Below are 25,000 nucleotides of genomic sequence, written 5' to 3' on the forward strand. Positions count from 1 at the left end.
GTAACGTTCGAACAATTTGTCTATTGTACATGGAAGCCAGAAGTAACACCGATAAAATAAAATATAAAGAAAATATGCATATATCTTCTTTTCCCGAATCTCTTCCCAGAAATAAGACAAATAAAATAAAATATATACGTTCCTTTCACTATTTCTTTTTCTCTACCCACAAATAAAATAAAAAGAAAATAGCATATCTTCCTTTCCTTCATCTCTTTTTTTTTATATTTCTTTTTTCCAATAGGTAGTGTCATATGACCTCTGTAATCTGGCCACATACAATACATTCCAGTCAGTCACTCAGTCAATCAATCAACAGAAGGCTTGTCAGATTACTGCCACATGTATTGTAGAATACAGAAGGTCAAGTGTTGCTGCTGGATCGTGTAGGAAATTTTATCAGGTGTTTTCAGATCCAGTAATATAAAATGTCAAGTGTTTCAGATGGTGTGCAAATAAAGCTAAGTGTTTTTGGATGGTTTAATGCAGTAATTCACGTGTTTTTGATAGAGAAGTACAGTAACTCAGGTGTTTTTGTTGGATCTTCAATAAATACTAATATATTTTATCAAAGGTCGAGGTGATTACTTAATTTTATTTATTTTCTTATTTTTCTTTCATAGATCTATCTGCGTAGAACAGCCATTCCAAACTCGCTGTAAGATGGGAGAAGTAACTTTTTATGTTTTTTTGGATCGTAAAGTACAATAAGTCGGGTGTTCCTGGGTCTTGCAATGTTTTAAGTCAGGTATTTTTGTTGGATTGCAGTAGTATCACTTTTTTTTTTTTTTTGGGGGGGGGAGGGGGTCGTGTACCAGGTCAGGTGTGGCAGGTCAGGTGTTGATGTTGGATAGTGTGGTGCGAGTCAGCCACTGTATAAGAGATCAGGTGTTGGTGGATCGGGGTCAGGGCGAGGACGAGCCACATCATCTTGCACCAGGCGAGTCTGAGCGAGTGAGGCGTAGATGGTGAGGCGTAGATGAAGCAGTGAAGAAAACTTACGGGACATGACGGTACGAGTTACAATAAATAATTCAACAACGTTACAGAATAGCACAGGTGAGAAGTAGCTAGATTACAATACTGTAGTAAAGATAATCACATGAATCCCGAGCGCACGCTTACAAAAAAAAGAAAAGGCTCTAAGTGTACCTGAAAGAATCGAGATAGACGAGACGAAAACAATACCAAACAATACCATTAACTGTTGAAAGCATGTGTACATTATCTACCTATCCATCTTTGGCGTATACAATCACTATCACAATCATATTCACTAGCATTCCCTCGCACATTCTCTCTTGCCATCTAATTTATAAGAAGACCGATTCTTACTGTCCAGTTTATGAGTGAGTTATTTGCGAAGGCATTGATTGGATGAGATGGGATGGGATAGGGGTACACATGAAATGGGTAAAAGAAAGTAAAAGTGCTAATAACAGACAGAGCAAAATGCAGGATGACTGAATGGACGCAAAACGGAAATGCACAAGAATCAGACTAGAAGTTCAAGTCTGATAAATCCAGATTTGGAAAAGAGACTGGAAGACTTTGGTTCTCGAGCGGAGTAAGACAAAAGGAAGAGACTCAGTAATCAGATTGTTAATGCCGAACTAAAAGGAAATAAATAAATAAATAAATAAATAAATAAATAAATAAATAAATAAATAAATACATAAAAAGACTGCAAGACTTTAGTTGTCAAACAGAGATATAGACGACTGGAACAGACTCAGTAATAAGATCATTAGTGCCGCATCAAAGAGTTTTATTGGATTAGATCAAAGAATGGGATAACAGGTGAATACACTGGTAGGTATGTAGGTATTAAACAGGTACTGCCACGTGTAAGCCTATTGCATTGCTACAGCTTCCTTTATTTATCCACCTATCTATCTGTGGACCCCTAGAGGGACACTGTATGTACGTACAAGGGACGGGGAAACGACACTCATGACTATTACTAAACATTCCGTTGTCTTATTTTTGACATTCAACATGCTGTACTATATAATGGAAACTGATGATTTTGAAGTGTGTCTTTATGATTCTAGAGATAACGTAATAATGAATCTGCATCATCATTAGCAAAAACCACACCCAGTCCAACTAATACTTATGCAGTGTCTGAAAACAGTGCTGATGGGGGAACAAAGCGTTTATATTAAGAATTCGGTGTGGGAGAAGCTTGGCAGGGAGTGAAGCCTTGGTGCAGTTAGTAGTATATGCTTGATCTTCATTTGTGTGCAGAGAGAGAGAGAGAGAGAGAGAGAGAGAGAGAGAGAGAGAGAGAGAGAGAGAGAGAGAGAGAGAGAGAGAGAATGCAAAAAAATCTGTTTACGGGTAAATAGTGGAGCTTCGAGCTGTGCGTTCCTTTTCACGACACCTTCACATGCACAGCGCCCTGACAACACTCCTACGCAACATCACCACCCCCAATACACCGCTATGTGAAGCCTACTCAGTGCACGCCGTCCGTCCGCTCCCTCGCCATGCCCTACGTAACCTAACACTACCATATGATACCAAAGCACTGTCACTGCGTATCATCTGTCTGGCTCTCTCTCACCCTCAACCTGTTACGTGTTACCGCTTCTTGGGCCAGGATTTCTTAAGAAGGCTATTGGGGTTATCTAAGGTGTTGATTGTTTTGGTGATGCTAACGAGAGAGAGAGAGAGAGAGAGAGAGAGAGAGAGAGAGAGAGAGAGAGAGAGAGAGAGAGAGAGAGAGAGAGAGAGAGACTAACTAATATTCATGGTCTCTCTCTCTCTCTCTCTCTCTCTCTCTCTCTCTCTCTCTCTCTCTCTCTCTCATACATTAGCATAAATAATCGTTCCTCATCAACCATCAACTCATTACCATCAACACACCACAATTAACAGCATTCCTACCTAATCATCCACACTTGCCTCACCTTGCAACACACACACACACACACACACACACACACACACACATACACACTTGCAGGCAGCCACTACCTGCACGCCTGCTGTCATGCTTCAAAGCTTCGAGACACTGATTCATCTCAAGGAAAGCTGCTCCTGGTCACGCTGCCCCTCTCTCCTCCCTCCACCCTTCTACTCCCACCCTGCTGACGTGTTGAAGGCATTTACACGAACTGCATTTCTTGACTACCTCTTCAAAACAAGGCTCATTTATCAGGGATTAAACGCAGATTTCCCACGTCGATTACTATTATTATTGGTGTGTGTGTGTGTGTGTGTGTGTGTGTGTGTGTGTGTGTGTGTGTGTGTGTGTGTGTGTGTGTGTGTGTGTGTGTGTGTGTGTGTAAGCGGGAACTTTGGCCTAAGACAGCAAAAAGTCTGAAGAAAAAAAAAAAAAAAAAAAAAAAGCGAACTGAAGGTGCCAGTTCCCAGAGTCAAAAGGGTTATCTAAAATTTGAGAAGTGTCTTGAAATCTCCCTCTCGTAAAGGTTCAAATCAAAGGCAGGAGGAAATACAGAAGCAGCCAGGCAACACTGCAACACAGCAACATGTCACTGGACTGTATCTTTAAGCACCAAATATCCACTACACAGTTTCTCTATTCGTCAGACAACGCGCGCAAAACATATATGGGACTACACAAGGAAGCTATATATTGCCTGAAGTTTCCTTGGGACTACACGTGGTTAAGATGCATGTTTCGAAACGGGGGTGAGTCATTACGTATGCTACACAAGGCTCTGCACTTCAACGCAACGAACGCTGCGTCACTGGAACTTCTCAGAACACTTCCTGTCACCGTTTTCTTCCCCTCCGCGGCTCGCATCGTCACCTAGTTACAAGAAAATCTCAGTTACGGGAAATTCTTACTATAACGTGGCTACAAGGAAGGTCATGTAAGCGCCTTGTCCACCAGGCACTTACGGGGCTGGAGGAGGGAGCGTTCTTTACCCTCCCGCAGAAGGAGAGAGAGAGAGAGAGAGAGAGAGAGAGAGAGAGAGAGAGAGAGAGGAGAGAGAGAGAGAGAGAGAGAGAGAGAGAGAGAGAGAGAGAGAGAGAGAGAGCAGCTGCCAAAAATGTTTAAATGTGACCATTCCGGATGTCTCTCAAGCAAGGGATTCTCAAGCACTGGACACCGATCGTCTAAGTCTCATATTCTTAAACGCTTTGTTCTCTCATCAAGACGATTTTCAAAGGCCAAAGGGATGATACGTCAGGTGTTTATGGGTGTATTTTCTAGTTGATAATGTAGAATCCATGTCAATTTATCCCTGGAACCATAAAAAAAAAAAAAAACACCCTTGAAAACCTTTATAACTTCTACTAGCAGAGCCTGTTCGAAGCAACAGATATAAGGAGTCTGTTTCATTATAAAGTCCTAAGTCTGACCTTAATAACTACAACTGGATAATGTAAGGTTTTCCCGCTAAAACAATCCAATACACATGAATGGAGTGACGTCATATAATGCTAATACATTTTACTCTCGCGCAACATCCCAGTGGCAGGAAGCACTTGAGAGGGAACACATGCACCCTCGTGATGGGACTTTGCCAAATGTTAAGACGCAAATAATGAGTACGTCTGATACACGCGTTCTCACACACCCGGGAAACAAGCGGGGGCATTAATGAGTGAGGGGAGTGACACTGTAGGACACTCACAACACAGGGAAACTAGGACTGAATGGTAATCATACACAGCGCATATATGGTTGTGGTGCGTGGTTGTAGCCGATTCCTTTTGTGGGGATTCACTAAGGAGGACTTATCATTATCTTGCTACTTGTGAAGTTGTGGATAACACACGCACTCTTAAACTGATTCACGCATGAACATCTCTATGGATACAGTCGTGGTGCGTGGTTGAAGCCTGGCTCCTTTTGTGGGATTCACTAAGGACTTGTCATTATGCTGCTGCTTGTGAAAGTTGTATTGGATAACCTGATTCACACACGAGTATCTCTAGGCATTATCTACTCACTTTGTCCTCCTCTAAACTAAACTAATATATTTTTTTTGTGTGTGTGTGTTTAGGTGGTAGCAACGTGTCTAGGCGCGGGTCACAGTCCTTCAAAAGAGCTGCTCTGCGCTCATTTCCATTTGGCAACTTTAATGCACATTACCAACCAGCTCACGCGACCCAAGGGTTTAGGTCATTAGGAACTGGCACTCCGCAGGTCACTACGACCCACAGCACAGCGCCTGGAATATTTCGGCATATGAACCCCTTAGAGAGCCAGTTAGCTTACACCACCACTGATACAGCCTTGAGCACCATTCAGACGTGATCATTAGGCACAGATTCCACACCTGTGCTATCCCAGGTGCATCACTGCAACATTTCTTAAATCAACATCTCTAACACTATTGATTTCGATTATTGTTAGCACCAAGGTGACCATCGTATCTGGACACTTGTGTACATAAATTCAGTGAGTGAACGCCATCATTTCACTGATCCACTTTGCATTAGATGCTCCAGGGCCACCACACTTGCGAGCCAACGTGAACCAACACACGGCTTTTACCTAATCTCCATTTCCTTGAGAGAGAGAGAGAGAGAGAGAGAGAGAGAGAGAGAGAGAGAGAGAGAGAGAGAGAGAGAGAGAGAGAGAGAGAGAGAGAGCAATACATACATGCATTGGGTATACATGAGTACTCACCCCCGTTGGAACAGGTCGACGTTGTAGAACTTGTGGATGTGAAGTGCCAGTTCGATAGTCGCCTGAAGCTCTCCCATGATGTACGTCTCCCCTACTTCGCCTTTCCCTCCTCCTCCTCCGTCCCTCCGGTCTTCGAATTCTTATTCCCGTGTCTCTTTGTATCTACTTTTCTCACTGGCTCAGGACATCAGTAATAATTTACCGGGCATTTTGCTGCATTTCCTTTGTGCCATCATTTCTGTGAGCGCGTCACTGAGCGGCCTTCACATGAGTACCACAGCGGTGTCTTCCGTGCACTCGTGATTCTTGCGTCTTAAGGGGACTTTTCCTCCTTGCTGGCGATGACTTTTTGTCTATTCCTTGGCAGTGTCCTGCTTTAAAACTTACTTCACTAAACCCTTGTTTTGTGTTGACTTAAGGATATTTACGACAGTCAGAGGAGCAACCACGTGACGATGAGCCAGTGGGGTACCTGACGTGAGGTCACGACACAACCTGCGACAGGCTGGCAAACACCCGCAAGCATCTGGAGACCCAGGTGACTTCAGCCATAACTCTTGCCTTTGAAAAGTGAGCAAAAGACAGATCTACAACTTTCGCTACTCGCAACGAAACATTTGTGCCTTACATACAATAATATATAACGTCTAAAACGCATATAATCGATGAAGCTACGTGTGGAAGCTTTACGTTGTCTTTCAAGCTGCTGACGTTGTAATTTTCTTTCAGTTCCATGGATTTTCACTTATCATTGATTCCGATTTGGTATCACATACTTAAAGAAATCATCGTGGGGGTGGTGGTGGCGCCAGCGGTGCTCTGCTGCGTGAGGAGAAGCGGCGGTGGCGGCGAGGAGGGCCGGTGTGGGGCTGCGACGGGGGTGTCAGGCGGCTTGCCCGGGCGGGGGTCGGAGCGCATCCCTCACGCCAAGAGCACCTGGCCGGGGGGAACCCGCCGCCCGCATCTGTGGCAGAGTAACATTGGTTAGCACAGTAATGGGGCAACCAAACCTTAATCTACTTGACCACTCCTCCTCCTCCCTCATTCATCCATTCCATTCATCCTCATTCAGCGATATATGCGAGGCCACCATAAGTTAAATGTGTGTGTGTGTGTGTGTGTGTGTGTGTGTGTGTGTGTGTGTGTGTGTGTGTGTGTGTGTGTGTGTGTGTGAAAAGAAAGGTAAACCCACTGAGCTTTGTTTTCTACATTTGTTTTCCATCCATCTGTCGAAAAAGATTACCAAATAGGGGAAAAAAAAACCGCATCCGCTACTACTACTACTACGAGTTTGTAATATGGTCAACATTTCTTTTCTAGTACTGTATCTCCCTATTTTACAGAGAGAGAGAGAGAGAGAGAGAGAGAGAGAGAGAGAGAGAGAGAGAGAGAGAGAGAGAGAGAGAGAGAGAGAGAGAGAGAGAGAGAGAGAGAGAGAGAGAGAGAGAGAGAGAGAGAGAGAGAGAGAATGTAATATACGCACGCTCTTAACATTTGTCAACATGGTAATAATCTTTTTTATATTTTCACGCACCCTTGTCTCGTCCGCCGCAACAGCAAGGGTCACGGCAGTCTCACCGAGTATCACAATGCCTGCAAGGAGGGACAAGAAGCTTCGCGTGACTCCACTGTTGCAGAATTAATATGAAGGTCGACCCGCAAGACGATACAGTACACCTCATACCTGTACTGATAGCTAAAGGTGTCACGCTTGATTTTTTTTCTTTTTTTATCGTTGTCTGCAAGAAACGCGCCTTTCAAACACGACGCATTGCAGTTTAGTGTAGTAAGTTTAATGTTTTTATTTTATTTTATTTTCTAACTATAACTCATGAATTATTAGATAAGTGGTATGTATGGATACGCTTCCTCAAGGCAGGAATGTGGTGTGTTATGTATTGCCGCATTAGTATTCAAGTTATTATTATTATTATTTTTTTTTTTGTGATGTAAAAATAACTCTTGAAGGGTAATGCTGAGGAATAAAATGTTAATAAGCATTGACTTTATAATCATGAGAGAGAGAGAGAGAGAGAGAGAGAGAGAGAGAGAGAGAGAGAGAGAGAGAGAGAGAGAGAGAGAGAGAGAGAGAGAGAGAGAGAGAGAGAGAGAGAGAGAGAGAGAGAGAGAGACTGGTCCAATAGACAGCATTCCTGTGGTGGCAAAGGAACGTGACGGAAGCAAGAACATTCCGTCACAATCCCTGTCTTCGATCACCAAGACTGAGATGCGGAAATACTTGATACTCGCGTATATTGATCAGACTCGGATGTCTTTATTGTCTCCACTACCGCAAAACGTTCCTCTAGTTAATCCACTCACAGTGTCCATGCGCTCTGCCTAACACATCGATTGCTTTCTTCAGGGTTATTCACCTACATTGACGTGATCTTTAAAGCCCCTTTTTTTTCGATAAATAAAATTCGTCTTGCAAGCTCGACGTACGTAGCAGTAAACGCGCAAGTACCATTGCAATTATGCCAAAGAGGTTAGTATGGAAAAGGCTGCACGCACTGCCTGGCGACACAAGCGAGAAGAGTCACAGAGCAAGGTGCGGGGGAGGCCAAGGTGTGCAGAGGACGAGCGTTAGGGATATGGTCGACCTTCATCTCATGTAAACAGCTCCACCATGATCAGCTGAGAGTAGCAGACGACACCTCTCACCTCCCCGCACTCACACAGTGTTTCGCCTCGCACGCAGCCACTGAGGGACTGTGCCGCAGTGCTGGCCAGTGACCACGGCCCCCGCGGCTCAGACAGAGTGCAGTCACATGGAATGATCAACTAACCATTGATATTCAAAGATATTGTAGGGAACGCCGCGCACACATCCTCACGCCACTTGGTGTGTGAAAAGACTGACAGCGCGGGGCCATCTATTGGCAGAGATCCTCACCACAACCTGACCTGCGCCACACGTGCTGCTACACTCGCCACGGCATATAAAGATTTTCCTGTTTTAATCATACACAGATTTAAAGATATATTTCAAAGATTGCACTGTCATACAGTATTGCTTAATTGCATGCAGTTAGCATTACAAAGTAAAGTTATATATATATATATATATATATATATATATATATATATATATATATATATATATATATATATATATATATATATATATATATATATATATATATATATATATACATACATACATACATACATATATATATATATATATATATATATATATATATATATATATATATATATATATATATATATATATATATATATATATATATATATATATATATATATATATATATATATATATATATATATATATATATATATATATATATATATATATATATATATATATATATATTTATAACACACACACACACACACACCTGAGTAATGGGTATACTTTACTGGCCTTGGAATATGCAATCCCTTGAATATGTGCTTAATAACTAAATATCTACAATACAATACAAGGTACAGTACTTACGTATGCAATATGGAACATGATTCCACATGACTGGCTAGTCTTGAATATGATACATACTCGTACATTTATATTGATTCACTCAAAAAAGGAAAAATTGTTACACTGTCGGACACATGCATCGTGGCTTGTATGAAATCATGATCAGAACAGTTTTTTCCAACTCAGTTGTAAACAATAAATACACATTTCCAAAACTCAGACCCTTGAAAGCAGTGCTGGAAGCCTTCACTTACAGATCATGACTTTTTTTTTTTATGCAAGATGGGCTTTTGGATTGCATTCTCCAAGAATGGAGATCTCCGCAAAAGGGAAGAGAATCAAAATGTGCTCTACTTTGGAAGTTAAGTAATCAAAGAATTTCTTATAGCCAGAGGAGTTACGTGAGAGGTACACATCACAGTTTGAGAGTGACTCTGTAGTCGTAGCCAGATGATGGAAAACTCGGAAGATTCAAGAACGTGGGCACGAGAGCAGGTTAAGTCGTTGTGCACATAAACGCAACATCCAGCTTTGGATTGAAAATGAGGATAGAGAAAGTAGGAGGGAACAGAAAAGGGACTACTGTCAGTTGTCTCAGACACCTATGTTTCAGTGAGGAAAAGAAGATGAGGTTTAGAAGAGGAGAGGTGGTGTTCTACAGATTGAGAATTAGCTCTAGGACCGCGAATGTTGCAGAAGTTAATGAAGAAAAAGTTGAGGTGAGTGTCAAGACACTCACCTCAATGTCAACGATACCAAAAGAGCAATCCGACCTGGGAACATTTGTTTCACCTTTAAGCATTTAATCTTCTCCCATATTTCGTTCACTGTTTTGGAGGCTACATCAATAATATTTTCATTTGCGCACTGATGTAGATAATAGTAATTCTTTTTTTAATGGGTTCATTTAATCTAAGTGTTTTAATATCCTATAGGTACAGGAAGAGCATGGGGGAAAAAGTCAATGGAATAATTTTAATATTTACTACATTGAATTAAAATACAATATTCAAGTAATGTGCCTATTATCTAATTGAGTTCATATTCATGATGGTATATTTGGTTCAGATATACTTTTTGGGGGTATTATTCAAGCATTCAATATGTGAATACATTGCTGTACTTGGCTTGTGACCACATTTCATTCTAAATTGCCGTCAGAAGCAAAAAACCGATCATGAAGACTTTTCTTGAAAAAAAAAAAAGGAGAAAAAAGTTAACCTAAAAGTGCACTTAAACACATATAAACGTCTTTTACCCTATCATGCACAACAGTGTTTGCCATTAGCAAATATACCAGAAAAAAAAAAAAAAAAATCTACTCACTTAAGCGATGACTTGGTCATGACTCCAAAGTCAAGTTAGCAGCCGTAAGCAAAGAAAAAAAAATAAATAAAAATAATAATAATAATAATAAATAAAAAAAAAAAAAGTGATGTGTCAGATAACGGTGATGTTGGTCATGTCAAATGCGTCTAATGTCCAGTACTACAGTGTACTCGTATATCCTGGAGTATTCATACATCTGATCTCCATTGTGAGATCAGTGACTCGCATCGATCGAAGGAGTCCATCAGAGTGGAATCAGTCCCTCCTTGCTAATGACGAGCACCATGCATGATTTTTTTTTTTCTTTCACTTGTAAGCCCACGTATCGAAAACCATCCACAACGCTGGTCTCCGCATTATAGATAAGCATATATATTGATAAGCTTTGGAAAGCTTGAATAACAAAATCGTTTCTAAACTGCGAAATAAATCACCCGGGGAACGCCTCAAGGAACTCACAGAGCTCATCTAAATGATTGTGTGAGGCGACTTCATAGAAGCTTACTGTATCACATTTCACAGGATTCAACAAAATCAACGCAGATGACCGTAATGTTTCATTGTCAACCGATTAAAAGGATTTATGATTGTCGCTCAGCAGTTCATGTCAAGCGAAGCGAAACACTTGTTTTTCCGTCGCGCAGTAAATATTTGGAAAAGTGTTTTAAAATTGAAGAGAAGGAAGCTAATCCACAACTTACATTATTCTCATCCGCTTAGATATCCTTTTGCGCGTACCAAGTACAGCTTTACCAATTGTAAATTTCGATTTCTATTACCAATTAGAAATTATCAATTGAAAATTTTATGGTATAGCTGCCTTTTTGGTCTCCTGCTCTCTTTCTTGTATATTTGTATTATTGGTGGTTTAATTCTTGTAGTGAGCGGAAACAGAATCAATTAAGAGTTCAGTTATTGTGATTTTTTTTTCTCATTTGTATTCATTTGAAAGTGTAGCAAGCAGACGGGGAGGCTCTGTTGCTCAGGCATAGAAGCCGTAGACAAAAGTACTTAATGTGAGGCAGATCACGGCATTGATGTTGACGACCCTGCGGAAAAAAATAAGGCCAAGCATTACACCCTCCTGTATGATGCACGTAAAGGCAAGAACGTATCACTAACAGGTGGAATAGTTCAGTTTAAAATTACACATACATATAATGTTCACGCTCACTGTCATCACTTATCATGTGCATGTGCGTGTATGTGTGTGTGTGTGTGTGTGTGTGTGTGTGTGTGTGTGTGTGTGTGTGTGTGTGTTACCTCTTCCAGTAAGGGGGCTCCTTGAGGAAGTCCGCTGCTCTCTGGGCCTTCTCTTCATCAGTCAAGTCTGCCGCGGCACGTTTGCCCTGCCCCTCAGTCTCCGCCGCGCCAGACGACCCGCACACCCGCAGTACCGCCTGCCACCACCACACGCCTGCGGACCAAACCAGAAGGTGGCAATGTGATGAACGATGTCTGCCACGTGTGTGTGTGTGTGTGTGTGTGTGTGTGTGTATTTATCTAGCTGTATTTACCTAGTTGTGGTTTACGGGAGGGGAGTAATCTTATAGTATCTCGTCTCTATATCTATCGAGTTTGGTCTTAAAAGCATGGATAGTTCCGGCATTGACAACGTCTTCACCGAGTTCATTCCATTTGTTCACACTTCTATGAGGAAAAGTAAACTTCTTGATGTCTCTTCTTAATGTGTGTGTGTGTGTGTGTGTGTGTGTGTGTGTGATTCAATATATATATATATATATATATATATATATATATATATATATATATATATATATATATATATATATATATATATATATATATATATATATATATATATATATATATATATATATATATATATATATATATATAATATATATATATATATATATATATATATATATATATATATATATATATATATATATATATATATATATATATATATATATATATATATATATATATATATATATATATATATATATATATATATATATATATATATGTTTTTTTTTTTCCCCATTCTTTCTCCTTTATTCATTCTCGTATCTCCCGCTTTGATGCGACTAATACTGTTAGGAGTAGCTTTCTAATTATTTTGTTTATCGTTGTTGGCAGCGATGCATTGCAAACTTCACCCACCCACTGTGGACACACCCGTGTGGCGGTGCATTGGTACCGGAGAAACCTTGAATGTGGGAGGAGGGTGATGATATTTCCTAAATATTGTCGCGTTTATCGGCAGCATACAAATTTATACTGATTACTGTTGTTGCTGCTGCTGTTGTTGTTGTTGTTGTTGTTGTTGTTGTTGTTGTTGTTGTTGTTGTTGTTGTTGCTATAATTATTATCATTATTATTATTACTATTATTATTATTGTTATTATATTACCTAAATGGGATAGTTCTGTGAGCAATACATTTTAATTTTGAATGAATTCTGACAACGTATGTACATTTGGTATTTGTGTAAGAGAAACGTAAACAAGACATTTTTTGTTATTGTCAGGCTCTTAAACAGTACTTGGAGTGAGGAAAAATAGTAATTCCCACACTGCTGAGTTTTTAAGGAAGGCACCAGGTATTGCACTGATGGGCACGTCAGTGCTGTGCAATGACTGTCATACAAATATTAATATTTAAAGCTTCGAAACTTCGATTTTGATTCAGTGATAGTGAAATCTGATTGACAAGAGCATTTCACTGGCCCGTGGCTACTAATATTCTACTAACCTAACCCCTCACGGCGTACCTTTGGTGTCTTGATTTCTGTCCTGGTCCGGGGACGAGGGATTCTCCATGTCGCCACGGGAAGGCTGTTTGTCTTGACCCTGGATGCTGGAAGGCTCCTTAGCCAGGCGTACTCTTGGATCTCGTCTAGACCAGAAAGTTAGTCGGTACAACTGTTGAGAATAATCACATGAACATGTAAACTAAAACGTCAAGGGGGAGTAGGTATGCTATACGTATCTATTAAGAACAGTAACAAGTAGACACCGATAATAATATTGAAACTAGAAAACTATGAATATATCAACATTAATGTCCTTCCTAAACTCCGGTCAGCAATAGGGAGGGCACTGACTCTCTCAGCGGGTATGGGCTTCGTGACGAGGGACACGCTGTACGCCATCAGCGCCGTCATCCACCAACACAGCAAAGCAAAGTGCATGTAGTGAATTCTCCCCACCACATTCTTGATAAAGGCTGGACGCAGATCTGGTTTATCTGTTGTACATGAATCAGCCTTTAAACATTACTAATAATTCATGACACTGAAAAAAAAAATACACATATGAAAATTACATTTAATACACAGTTCACACCACTGTTTAAATAGATATTCTCTTAGAGTCGATAACATGGAGATTATTCTAAAGGCGAAGTGGAGAGCACGGATCCTCGGCCACAAACCTGAGCCACAAGGAGGAACTGCGTAAGAGAATTCCGCCAAGAAGCGCCCTGTGCCTACCACGAGTCCCGTCACCAAACCCCAGAAGGCGCCCTGTAAATATTGCTCTTGTTGTGGCATGATGCTCCCTTATTTTAACCTTATGCTATTATGATTCCACCTCCTCATCACCCCTGGGTAACTACCACACTGCTCCTCACCCACACCAACCTGCTCATTGACTCTCGGGCAGAAGAGGGCGAGCACGAAGAGGGCGCAGATTGGAGAGCAGAGGGCGGCAATGATGGTGTTAATGTAATTGAAGAGCTCAGTGTTTGTGGAGGTCCTACGGGAGCAACAAGATCTATAGGGCGTGTCAAATGTCCATGGCACAGTGACTATAGATAAATAGATAAATGGAATAGATCAATAAATAAATAAAAATACCATGCACTATGAATGCCTGAAGTCCATCACATCTCCTTCCCTTCTTCCTTCTTCTCCTGTTACTTCTAAATTATATTTCAGTCTTGTGATGTTTCATTCTGAGAAACCAGAGGTTGATTTTAAGACTATAGTAAAAGAAACAAATTTAAACGGTCATAGAGTAAAAGGCTGAAAGGTCTACAGGTCGAGAGTGAAGGTACTTTATTGATATCTTAAGCTTATAAATCCTTTTTAGGTGCCCTGTACAAATAAGAACCGTGTCAGTCTAATTTATTTCTTCTTTATTTTTCGCATCCGTTCCCTCAGTTTCCACTACCATCATCATCATTCCCTACTCCTGCTTTTATTCCTTCTTTCCATCCTTATCCCGGAACTACTACTACTACTACTACTACTACCACTACTACTATTACTACTACTACTACTACTACTACTACTACTACTACTACCACAACTACTACTACTACTACTATTACTACTACTACTACTACTACTATCATTACTACTACTACTATTACTACTACTACTACTACTACTACTACTACTACTACTACTGCTGCTGCTGCTGCTGCTGCTGCTGCTGCTATCACTATTGCTACAAGAATAACAACAACAACAACAACAACAACTACTACTACTACTACTACTACTACTACTACTACTACTACTACTACTACTGTTGGTGTTGCTGTTGCTGTTGCTGCTGCTGATACAATAAAAAACCAAGAGTGAGGCTTACTGAATGACGGGGATCCAGATGACAGAGGCGACCACCAGCAGCACCACGGAGATCCTGCCCACCACGATCATTTCTATTTCAGAGGGCGACCCGCGGCACCACGACGGGCCATTCGTCCTCAATAAGCGCCAAATGTCGACGCTGACGACAGTGGAAGCCGAATTAAAGACTGAGGTAAGGGAGGACATGAGGGCAGCCATCATCACCGCCAACATCAATCCTCTCAGCCCTGTAACAGGAGTGGTCTTCAGTCCTTCTCTAAGCGGGGTTGCTCAGGAGCAGCAACGACAACAACAATAATAACAAAAACAGTAACAACAAGAGTAACATACCCGCGGGCAGCAGGTTGAGGACCAGCTCCACGTAGGCGGAGTTGGTGCAGCCTCGCTCGCTGCCACACACGGCCATGCATTGCTCGGCGGTCGCACAGGCCACGCGGTCCGGGTAGAGGATCCTCGCCGCCATGCCCGGGAATGTCATGATCCACAGCGGCAGGAACTTGAGGTAAGCTGCCAAGATGGTGCCTCCTTTGGCGTGAAGCATGCTCCTACTGGCTAGGGTCCGTTGCACGATCACCTGTAGACACACAAGTAAGTGTTGTTGGAGATGATAATCATTAATTGAGGATAACAATTAGGAGAAAAGAATGAGAAGAATTAGAATCTCTCACCGCCGCAATGTTGCATATCTAGCTGTCTTCTACCGCTATTTTCATGCTAACTGCTCTTCTGATCTTGCTAACTGCATGCCTCCCCTCCTTCCGCGGCCTCGCTGCACAAGACCTTCTTCTTTCTCTCACCCCTATTCTGTCCACCTCTCTAACGCAAGAGTTAACCAGTATTCTCAATCATTCATCCCTTTCTCTGGTAAACTCTGGAACTCCCTGCCTGCTTCTGTATTTCCACCTTCCTATGACTTGAATTCCTTCAAGAGGGAGGTTTCAAGACACTTATTCATCAATTTTTGACTACTGCTTTGACCCTTTTATGGGACTGGCATTTCAGTGGGCATATTTTTTATTAGATTTTTGTTGCCCTTGGCCAGTGCCCTTCCTTCATAAAAAAAAAAAAAAGATTAAGAAGACATACGTAACATGAACTAATATAGCAAGTAATTGTAGCAATGATCTGCTGCACTTGATTGTTGTCACAAGACTGCCTTACGAAAAGTTTATAAAAACAACTATTGATAATTTACTCGTAGTGCGTGAGAAGGTGAGGGGGTTGGTGAATGTTTTGGGAAAGGAAGGGCGGTAGAGCGAGTCACTCACCTGGTCAGTGCACCAGTACCACACCTGCAAGACGGCCATGCCAAAGGTCATGCCCAGCCATGGGTAGTCATGATTTTCAGAGTCAATGGGCCGCAAGAGATTCATATAATAGGGGGACGGCCGTCCACACGTCTGATTGTGGGCATCCAGGCTCACCACCGTGGGCATGGCGTAGGGAAAATTCTCCACTAAGTTGCTGTAGCCGCCCACTGCATGGAAAGCTGCGGGAAAAAAATCCCTCTAGACTCTGGTAGTTTTGAAACTGAAGAAATAATTGGATCTCATTTAGTGTCCTGAGGAAGAAGACGAGTAGGGCAAGGAAGAGACGTACACATGCCGGCGAGGACGAGGGCGCCCACCACCATAAGGATGGTCTGCAGCAGGTCAGTGTACACGACGGTGGTGAGGCCGCCGGCGATGGTGAACACGGCAGCCACTGCAAGCAGCACGGCCACACTTCCATACAGGGCTCCTTGGGAAGTCTGGTTCATGGCCTGCTGGATGAAGAGCGCCCCTGCGTACAAGTCCACCTGCAGAAGAGACAGTCAGACTCCAGTAACAGGTAATAGCTTTCCAATAAGGACGGCTGCATACTGAAAGGTGTGCAGAGAAATTAACACGTTACAACAAATCAATGAAAAACACAATATGCTACAGTAACATGTTTGACCGTCAGATATACTCACGGCAATTTTAGTGAAGATGTAGAGGACCAGAGAAAGACAAGTCAGGGTGACTCTGATGCGATGACCCCCGTACCTCATCTTCAGGTATTCCGGCATGGTATAAACACCGGCACTCATGTACACCGGAACGAACACCCACCCGAGAAGCAGCAGCCCATAGATCGCCTGCAGGAGGGAAGGACTCTGAAATGCTGGCGTACCTTGACCTTTATTGCTAAATCTTTGAGATCCATTATGAGCCTCGTCTTCTGATTGACCATACATATTTAACATACAATTTCCTCCTATCTCGCTAGTACAGTTTTGTTGTGACGACTGTATGTGTGTTTGTGTGATTCTACGAGACTGAGGGAGGGAGGAAGGAGGAGTGGTGGCTCACCTACCCCTTGCTCGTAACCATGAGCTGCCACCCCAGACGCCGCCCCCGCCCCAGCCAGGCCGATGAAGTGCCCCGACCCAATGTTGCTGGCGAAGAGGGAACCGCCCACCTGTTTGGGAGCAAAGAGATAAGATGATGAGAGGGGAAGAGGGACAGAGGAAGGGTAAAGGTGGGGAAGAAGTGAATTTTAGTAGAAGAAAAAGTCACGGAAATTAATTGTACAGGTGACTTATATATAGTGTATGGTTAGAAGGAAGAAGTGAGGGAGGATGGCACACACACACACACACACACACACACACACACACACACTTACGAGGACCCAGTTCATGTTGCGGGAGGCGAGGAAGTAGCCCGACATGGTGCTACCCTGACCCTTCCGAGACGACTGTGGAAAAGAGACGCCTGATTAATAGGGAAGCACTGGTCATGGTGGTGGTGGTGGTGATGGTGGTGATGATCGCGGCGGTGGTTATAATAATAATAATAATAATAATAATAATAATAATAATAATAATAATAACAATAATAATAATAATAATAATAATAATAATAATAATAATAATAATAATAAAGATGTTGATGATCAAGAAGAAAAGGAACAACAACAACAACAACAACAACAACAACAACAACAACAACAACGACGACGACGACGACGACGACTACCACCACCACAACCACCACCACCGCTACACCCAACAATAACAGGAACACCAACCGGTGTGGCAATGACGCAGCTGAATAAAATCCTGCCCTTTAAAACCGCCCTCTCTTCATCACACAACACTTTTGCCCCGACGCTCTCTTGTCTGGCTCACAAGTCTGCAAACCACTTAGACATCTCTCTCTCTCTCTCTCTCTCTCTCTCTCTCTCTCTCTCTCTCTCTCTCTCTCTCTCTCTCTCTCTCTCTCTCTCTCAAACATAATGTGAGTGTACATCGGTGAAACTGGTACACAAATTTATATACACATAATATTTCTTCCAGGTAAGGGGTTTGGCTCGTAAACTTTTTTTTTTTCTTTTTTTTTTTTTTTTGTTTTGCATGGTGGTTCAAGGATCTGAGAGTATGAAGTAATATTTCTACGAAGGACAAAAGTACGACTGTTTCCAGGCAGGCGGCGGCGGGACGAGCAGAGGAGGAAGAGGCAGACATGGCAATGTGTGGACGGACTCAGTCTAAGAAGCTGCAGGTTGAGGAAGAGTGGAAAGGAAGGAAACGAAGACCTGGAACATGCATACTACATGACAAAGGAAATGTGTCACAAAAGAAGCAGGAAGCAGAATACAGGGATAATTTCACTAATAACTGCGGGAAATAAAGGACAGGCTGGGAAAAAAAAAATCGAATAAGGCTCGGAAAATTTCAAGTCTTATTATGACTATTCTCAAAGATTACTGTAATAATTACTCGGGTTCTTATAGATGTTTTCAAAATCAATATTACAGGATTTTTGTTAAACCATTATTAGCATCATGAAAACATACTTAAAAACCTCACTAACTTTCTATATATCCTGCAACAGGCTGTAGAAAAAGTTACTGGGGTTTTCAGCAGGCTGCCTCCTAAAAGTGGTAGAGTTAAGACATCAAAACGTTTGAGAAAGTGATCCCAGACATGACGTAGAGCTGGCGCGAGAAAAAAGATTAAGGATCACAAAAAAAAAAAAAAAAAACAGACCTGCTGGTCCCCACGAGGCTGTTTGTGGCCTACTACACTATCTGATAATACAGTAGGTGGAAATAGGTAGGTATGTTTTATATAAGGACTGTCACGTGTTAGGCCTGCAGCTTCCCTTATTTTCTTACGTTCTTATGACAGAAAGTAAGAGACACAAGGGAAAAAGGAGGAGAAAGGCTCAGTAAGTGTGGATTCACCTTGAGGGAAACACACACGAAGCCAATTATTTACGGTTGCTTGACGCAGGAAGAGAGGTACATTACTTTGTTGCTGTTGTGGTGTAATGGTGACGGTACTCTGAACACGCGTTGTAGCGTAACGGAGCACCCCCGCCACTGCCATCATGGCCCTCATTCACCTCACCACTGGCACCCTGCTAGACTTCACTATTTTTTTTTTTTTCTTTTTTCTCATGTGTTATTGTCTGAGGTCTTCTTGTGTCCTTCACATGCCTTCCCTGTCCCTCCTCCCCCACGTCTTCCTAGAACACTGTGGAATTATCAAGGACATTGCTAACTGAGAGAGAGAGAGAGAGAGAGAGAGAGAGAGAGAGAGAGAGAGAGAGAGAGAGAGAGAGAGAGAGAGAGAGAGAGAGATAAAGAGAGAGAGAGAGAGAGAGAGAGAGAGAGAGAGAGAGAGAGAGAGAGAGAGAGAGAGAGAGAGAGAGAGAATGTAAAAAAAAGAAAACAAGGAAATAAAAAAAAAGTGGAAGTAAGACAGGTTTTCCTTTATACTTCCAACCTAGTACCCCTCCCCCTCAGGTTACGAAAGTTTCCTAATGTACCGCCTCATCGCGTGCTGTGGGGGTAGTGGTCATGGGGGAATAGGGGAGGACGCAATTAAGAGGTCAGTTAACTGAGCGTCAGCATTCCAACAACTCACTGCGGACAGAAAATTATTATAGGGATATTTCCATGTGTGGGTATCGATACAATAATGTTTTGTTCACGTTTATTTACTTATTTTATTTATCTATTCATTTACTATTATAGAAAAGGGGATCTGGAAAAGGGCATAAAAAGGATAAAAAGAGAGAGAGAGAGAGAGAGAGAGAGAGAGAGAGAGAGAGAGAGAGAGAGAGAGAGAGAGAGAGAGAGAGAGAGAGAGGCGGCTCACTGGAGACATCAATCCCAAAAGAGAACTGCCGAAAAGAGTACCCAAAATCTCCTAATGATACACGTCTTGAGTAACACATATTTCATAGTTTTATCAAATGCCTATTGCATCATAGACGTTAAGTGATCTTTCTCTAGTCAGCCATTGACCCGTTACTTTCGCTAGAGGGAGGGCAGAGGCCTCCCTGTAACTAGCAGACAGGATTCCGCCTTCCTGATAGCCCAGGCTCACATTGAGACACAGGTGACACAGGTGACGCAGGAAAGGGGAGGGAAGAAAACTGCGTCTCACGCAGTCGTTGCAATGCATAATTTCCAGCACGCGTACTATAGCGCAGCATAACAAAACCTTAAAAACACAACCAGTTTTCCCTGATCCCGACTGGTTTTTGGGCATTACATCCTTCAGAGGCTATGCCATTTTATACAATAATGTGCACATCTTTAAACTGATCTCGGCTCTTGAAATAGTTAATGTATCTTCCATCAGACAGCTCGGAAGTTAGAGCCAATTCTCCACTCCACACGGACTTATTTCTTTTACCAAAGCCATGCAATAACATTACTTTCTTGAATTTATTATCTGAGTTGGACTCTGACCCAAGGTTTCCAAAGTAATCCTTTGCAACAACCATGACCACAGGTCGGGAAACTCCACCTCAATGTGCGCACCACACCTAGCTGCCGAGTGTTCTGATCTGCCCTGCCCTGTGTTCAACCTGCTCTGCGCTGCCCTACGTCTCAATATGCGCTTGATCTATGATATAAGTTATTGATGCTTAATTTGAAATTTCATTCGCATGAATTATTACCCACCGCATGAACTAAACTCGCAAAAACAGACACTTATCCTTACTGGAATACATAGCCAAGTAAGCCCAGTACATCTTACATGTAAAGAAGTTTTGACTCGTAAACACAATTATTCACCGTCTCTAAATTATATACTAGTTAGAATACATTCATTGAGCTTACCCACACGCCTACACCAAGAACACTTAGAAAGTATCCGCACATGACCAGGATGTCAGGCCAGGCCAGCCGTGAATCCCCCACCATCCTGCTGGTCCCTGGACGCCTGCACGCAACACCTACGCCACCTTGCCAGCTCTCACACTCTGTGATGCACAACACACACTGCATGTAGTACCTTGTTCCCGTCCAAGGACTGGAAGGTTGCCACCCATTGTTTTACACTATTGCAGTGTCTACATATATAATTACCATTGTTCCTTATTTATTATCCGTTATTTCTTCTTCGATATCAGCATACCTGTAGATAATACACTAGGTTTCTGAATGCAGTTACAGACGTATGTACGTAAATAAGTGCATTCTGTTTGCAAAACGAAGACCGCAATGACACGCGGGTTCCATAAGCAGGAGTCGCTCCAGGTAACAATTAACCGTCTTATTCGGCGGCTGCCAGGTGATAACAGTAACATGCGAGAAAACACAGTGCAAAATATGAATAATCTCTCTCTCTCTCTCTCTCTTACAAATGAAGTCTTTACACCTACATTATTTTGTATCCTCATGGCTGATCTGAGCGTGGCTGTCAGACACTCACTTACACAGCACTGGCCCCTCCACACTGCAAATTTACTTCTTTTCTCTGACTTCCCTTATTTTGTGCAATACCTATTTGATTTCATGATCACTGGATCAGAAGGCGATCAAAGATAATGAATGTGGTAAAATAAGGTTAAAAATTAAAAGCAATAATGGAATATTACGAGTTCACTTCATGGACGGAGTAACAACTTTTACATTTTTTTTTTCTAAGAACTACCTTTGTACTGTAGATATAACTAATGATATTTTCTAGACAAAAGTTCTGAACACGATGACATTATTAGATTTTAGATAAATGGGAAAGGAAGAGCGGTAAGCAAGCGCAAGACAACAGCAGCAGCAACAATGGCTAAGCTCAGCTTCTGTTGTAGTACTTACATAGTACATCTGTCATCCCTAGTTTTGGGCAAAAGTTGCTAACCAGAAACAGAAGGGAAGCAGGTCTACTCATATCACTATACAAAATTTCTTAAGTATTAAAAAGACTCTCTCTCTCTCTCTCTCTCTCTCTCTCTCTCAGGCGCACCGTCGATCGCTTGACCCAATACCCCCGAGGGTGTGGATGAGATAGACACACTGATCACATCACTGTCAGTGGGAGAGTAGACTGGAGTGCATAGGAGACAGCCTGACTAAAAAATAAATAAATAAATAAATAAATAGTACCTTTTTTTGTTACTTGTTCCACCTACGTAAAAACAGCTCTCACATATGACAAAAATTGTGCCGTAAATGCGTTGTTTTAAAAATGTTAATGCATAGTATTACTTTATTATTTAAACTGTTGTTTTACTAGGACACTTTTTCTTATTGCATCATATTGTTGTATTTCTTAATTTTAAGATGATCTAATCAGTTGGACTTTATTTTAAACAGAGTATTTTGTAAACACATATACAGTACTATGTTACTGCTTGGAGAATCTTGTTCTCTTTATGAGAGAGAGAGAGAGAGAGAGAGAGAGAGAGAGAGAGAGAGAGAGAGAGAGAGAGAGAGAGAGAGAGAGAGAGAGAGAGAGAGAGAGAATTTTTTATTATTTGTAGCCTCAAACAGCCAGTATAGCCTTTTGCTTAGAAAGGATAAATAATTCATACAAGTACATAACAATATACATACAACATTGTTGCAAAAATAATGATGAATCTAAAAGTAAAATCATCTCTATCAGTTACAAGATGATGCATCTGAAATGACATACCTATTGGCCAGTTTAGTTCTGAGAGTGTCTATGCTCCTCTCTTGAAACAGTTCAAGTTGTAGGTAGGAGATAAAGTGAAGTGGGTAGAGAGTTTCAGAGCTTACCAGTGAAAGAGATGAAAGAGGTGAAGATACTGCTTAATTCGTAAGGTGACAAAATAGGGATCAGAATGAGTAGAAAGCCTTGAGCAGTAAAACTGGAGGAGGAGGAAGGAAATGCAGATAGCAAGTTTAGAAGAACAATAGCCATGGGAATAATGGTAAAAATAGAAAGAGCTGCAACATTATGACAGAGTGTGATAGACTGAAGACTGTTACAGGAGGAGTGTAGATGAAGTGGAAACCTTTAGATTTCACCCAGTCACTCAAAAATAAATATCAAAAGATAAGAGTGTTTTCTGGAAGGCCTTTAATAAGATGATACACCAATGGAAGTTATCAATGGCAATATGAAGAAAGAAAAACCTGACTAAAAAAAAAAAAAAACTTGAAATTCCGTTCCTTGAAATGTAACTTTTCTCATTAATCATATATCTCTCCCATAAGCTTTGGACCAATTCCTAAGAAGTATTAACCAAGAAGAAAGTATAAACCATACAACAAAACCATGCCCAACTATATAAAATCTTTCAAATTATGGAAGAAGGATTAGTTGTTATTTTCTTACACATAAAATGAGAGAAAAGCATGTCTTTACTTACCTAACTACAATCCTATACAAAGGCCACACTACATCTTTACAGAAAAATTGACTGAAACATAATAAAGGAAATAATCTAAACAAATATTTTTCTACAGAAATCATTTATATATCATGTCTCCATTAAAATGCAGATATGTACAGTATATCACAACATATCCACACTATGTCATAAAAGCAAACAGAGTCTTGATGCAAGGCAATAAAACCCTCTATTTTAATCTCAGAATGAAATGACAGCAGAAGAGTTCACATCCTGGAGCAGTAAAACCAGTCCTTGTAAACTCTGTTGTAAATATTATGTTGTTCACATATGTTGCTTGTAACTCTTATTGATCATGTGAAATTAGACATGAAATGAATGCAGTTAAAAAAAATTATTAATTCTTTATGTTGTTAGAAAATAAAAAGTAAAATTAAAGATTATTCTTCATGGTAAATCATAAATTACGAATCATATTTACTTAGACACAAAATTAAAAGAGCTAAAAATTACAGATTATTTCTCATGTTAAATTAGACATGAGATGAACACAGCTAAAAAATGTATTCTTAATTGTGATAAAGCAGACACAAAACCAACACAGCTGAAAACCATGGATGTACACATGACTTAACAATGACCACATAATTACAAACACATCACTGTGCCCTGACAATGCACCATTCACTCCCATAGCTTATTCTGTTCTCGCACCACTTTGTGACTGTAGTTAGTGATGATGGTGTGTGTGTGTGTGTGTGTGTGTGTGTGTGTGTGTGTGTGTGTTTACCTAGTTGTATTTACCTAGTTGTGTTTTACAGGAAAAGAGCTATGCTCGTGCTGTCCTGTTTCCATATCTATAAGCATCCAGCTTAACTTTAAATTCATGAATATTTGTTGCATGTACCACTGTTTCATCTAAGTTGTTCTATATTTCTATGCTTCTATTTGGGAAACCATATTTCTTGACATCTCTTCTACTTGCTGTTTTCTTCAATTTTACTCCATGTCCTCTTGTATCTCTTGAGTCCCACACAAATAAGTCTTCTTTGTCAACTATATCCTTACCCTTTAAAGCTCTGTATATAGCAATCAGGTCTCCTCTTTCTCTTCTCTCTTGTAATAATGGAAGCTTCAATCTCCTTAATCTTTCTTTATAGGTTAAATCTCTCAAAATTGGTACCAATTTGGTTCCAGCTCTTTGGATCCTTTCTATTTTCCTTATTTCCTTTTTATTATGGGGTGACCAAACAATTGTGGCATATTCCACTTTTGGTTGAATCACATATTCAATCAACTTTCTCATCATCTCTTCATCTATGTAAGCAAATGCCCCTTTCATCTTTCTTAGTAATTCATGTGTTTCCCCAACTATTTTGTTTACAGGTTTTTCTGGTGATAAATTATCACTGATTGTAATTCCCAAGTCTTTTTCTTCTTTGGTTTTCTTAATTTCC

General features: G+C 41.0%; 3 protein-coding genes across 17 annotated transcripts in view; all 3 read right to left on the bottom strand.

Annotated features, from left to right (window-relative positions):
- Positions 1-8,547, bottom strand: part of LOC135090656 (protein FAM135A-like) — a 46,112-nt gene extending 37,565 nt beyond the window's left edge. For 3 of the 5 annotated variants that reach the window (XM_063987646.1, XM_063987637.1, XM_063987613.1), the window contains exons 1-2: positions 8,404-8,547; positions 5,615-6,578 (exon numbers count right to left, since the gene is read on the bottom strand). In XM_063987646.1, the coding sequence (XP_063843716.1) occupies positions 5,615-5,691 (77 nt within the window). In that variant the 5' untranslated portion in view covers positions 5,692-6,578; positions 8,404-8,547. Of the gene's footprint in view, positions 1-5,614; positions 6,579-8,128; positions 8,263-8,292 lie in introns of those variants that run through there. The other 2 variants (XM_063987620.1, XM_063987628.1) reach the window with 2 other exon arrangements.
- Positions 8,548-10,028: 1,481 nt separating this feature from the next.
- On the bottom strand, positions 10,029-21,687 carry LOC135090695 (sodium/mannose cotransporter SLC5A10-like). Its single transcript, XM_063987702.1, has 14 exons — positions 21,064-21,687; positions 17,608-17,679; positions 17,296-17,400; positions 16,913-17,077; positions 16,558-16,756; positions 16,227-16,447; positions 15,289-15,532; positions 14,957-15,185; positions 14,002-14,116; positions 13,794-13,884; positions 13,465-13,607; positions 13,132-13,282; positions 11,652-11,805; positions 10,029-11,437 (listed from the first exon to the last, which is right to left on the bottom strand). Exons 1-14 carry the CDS (start codon positions 21,229-21,231, stop codon positions 11,371-11,373), a joined length of 2,124 nt encoding a protein of 707 aa, XP_063843772.1. The 5' UTR covers positions 21,232-21,687; the 3' UTR covers positions 10,029-11,370.
- A 130-nt stretch (positions 21,688-21,817) lies between these two features.
- Positions 21,818-25,000, bottom strand: part of LOC135090705 (solute carrier family 23 member 1-like) — a 34,700-nt gene continuing 31,517 nt past the window's right edge. For 8 of the 11 annotated variants that reach the window (XM_063987756.1, XM_063987712.1, XM_063987719.1 and 5 more), the window contains one exon: positions 23,648-25,000. This exon is cut by the window's right edge and continues 2,973 nt beyond it. The gene's annotated coding sequence lies outside the window, so the exon portion shown is untranslated. Of the gene's footprint in view, positions 22,296-23,647 lie in introns of those variants that run through there. The other 3 variants (XM_063987762.1, XM_063987751.1, XR_010262093.1) reach the window with 2 other exon arrangements.

The sequence above is a fragment of the Scylla paramamosain genome, chromosome 3, assembly GCF_035594125.1.
Source record: "Scylla paramamosain isolate STU-SP2022 chromosome 3, ASM3559412v1, whole genome shotgun sequence".
In the NCBI taxonomy this organism is placed as follows: Eukaryota; Metazoa; Arthropoda; class Malacostraca; order Decapoda; family Portunidae; genus Scylla; species Scylla paramamosain.

Bases quoted from the DNA above. Each gene is read 5' to 3' on its own strand.
- LOC135090695 (XM_063987702.1), bottom strand. From the start codon at position 21,231: ATGCAGTGTGTGTTGTGCATCACAGAGTGTGAGAGCTGGCAAGGTGGC. The intron at 17,680-21,063 runs GTAAGCTCAATG...TCTTTTCCACAG, and splicing joins TTCTTGGTGTAGGCGTGTGG to TCGTCTCGGAAGGGTCAGGG. The intron at 17,401-17,607 runs GTAAGTGTGTGT...GCTCCCAAACAG, and splicing joins GCAACATGAACTGGGTCCTC to GTGGGCGGTTCCCTCTTCGC.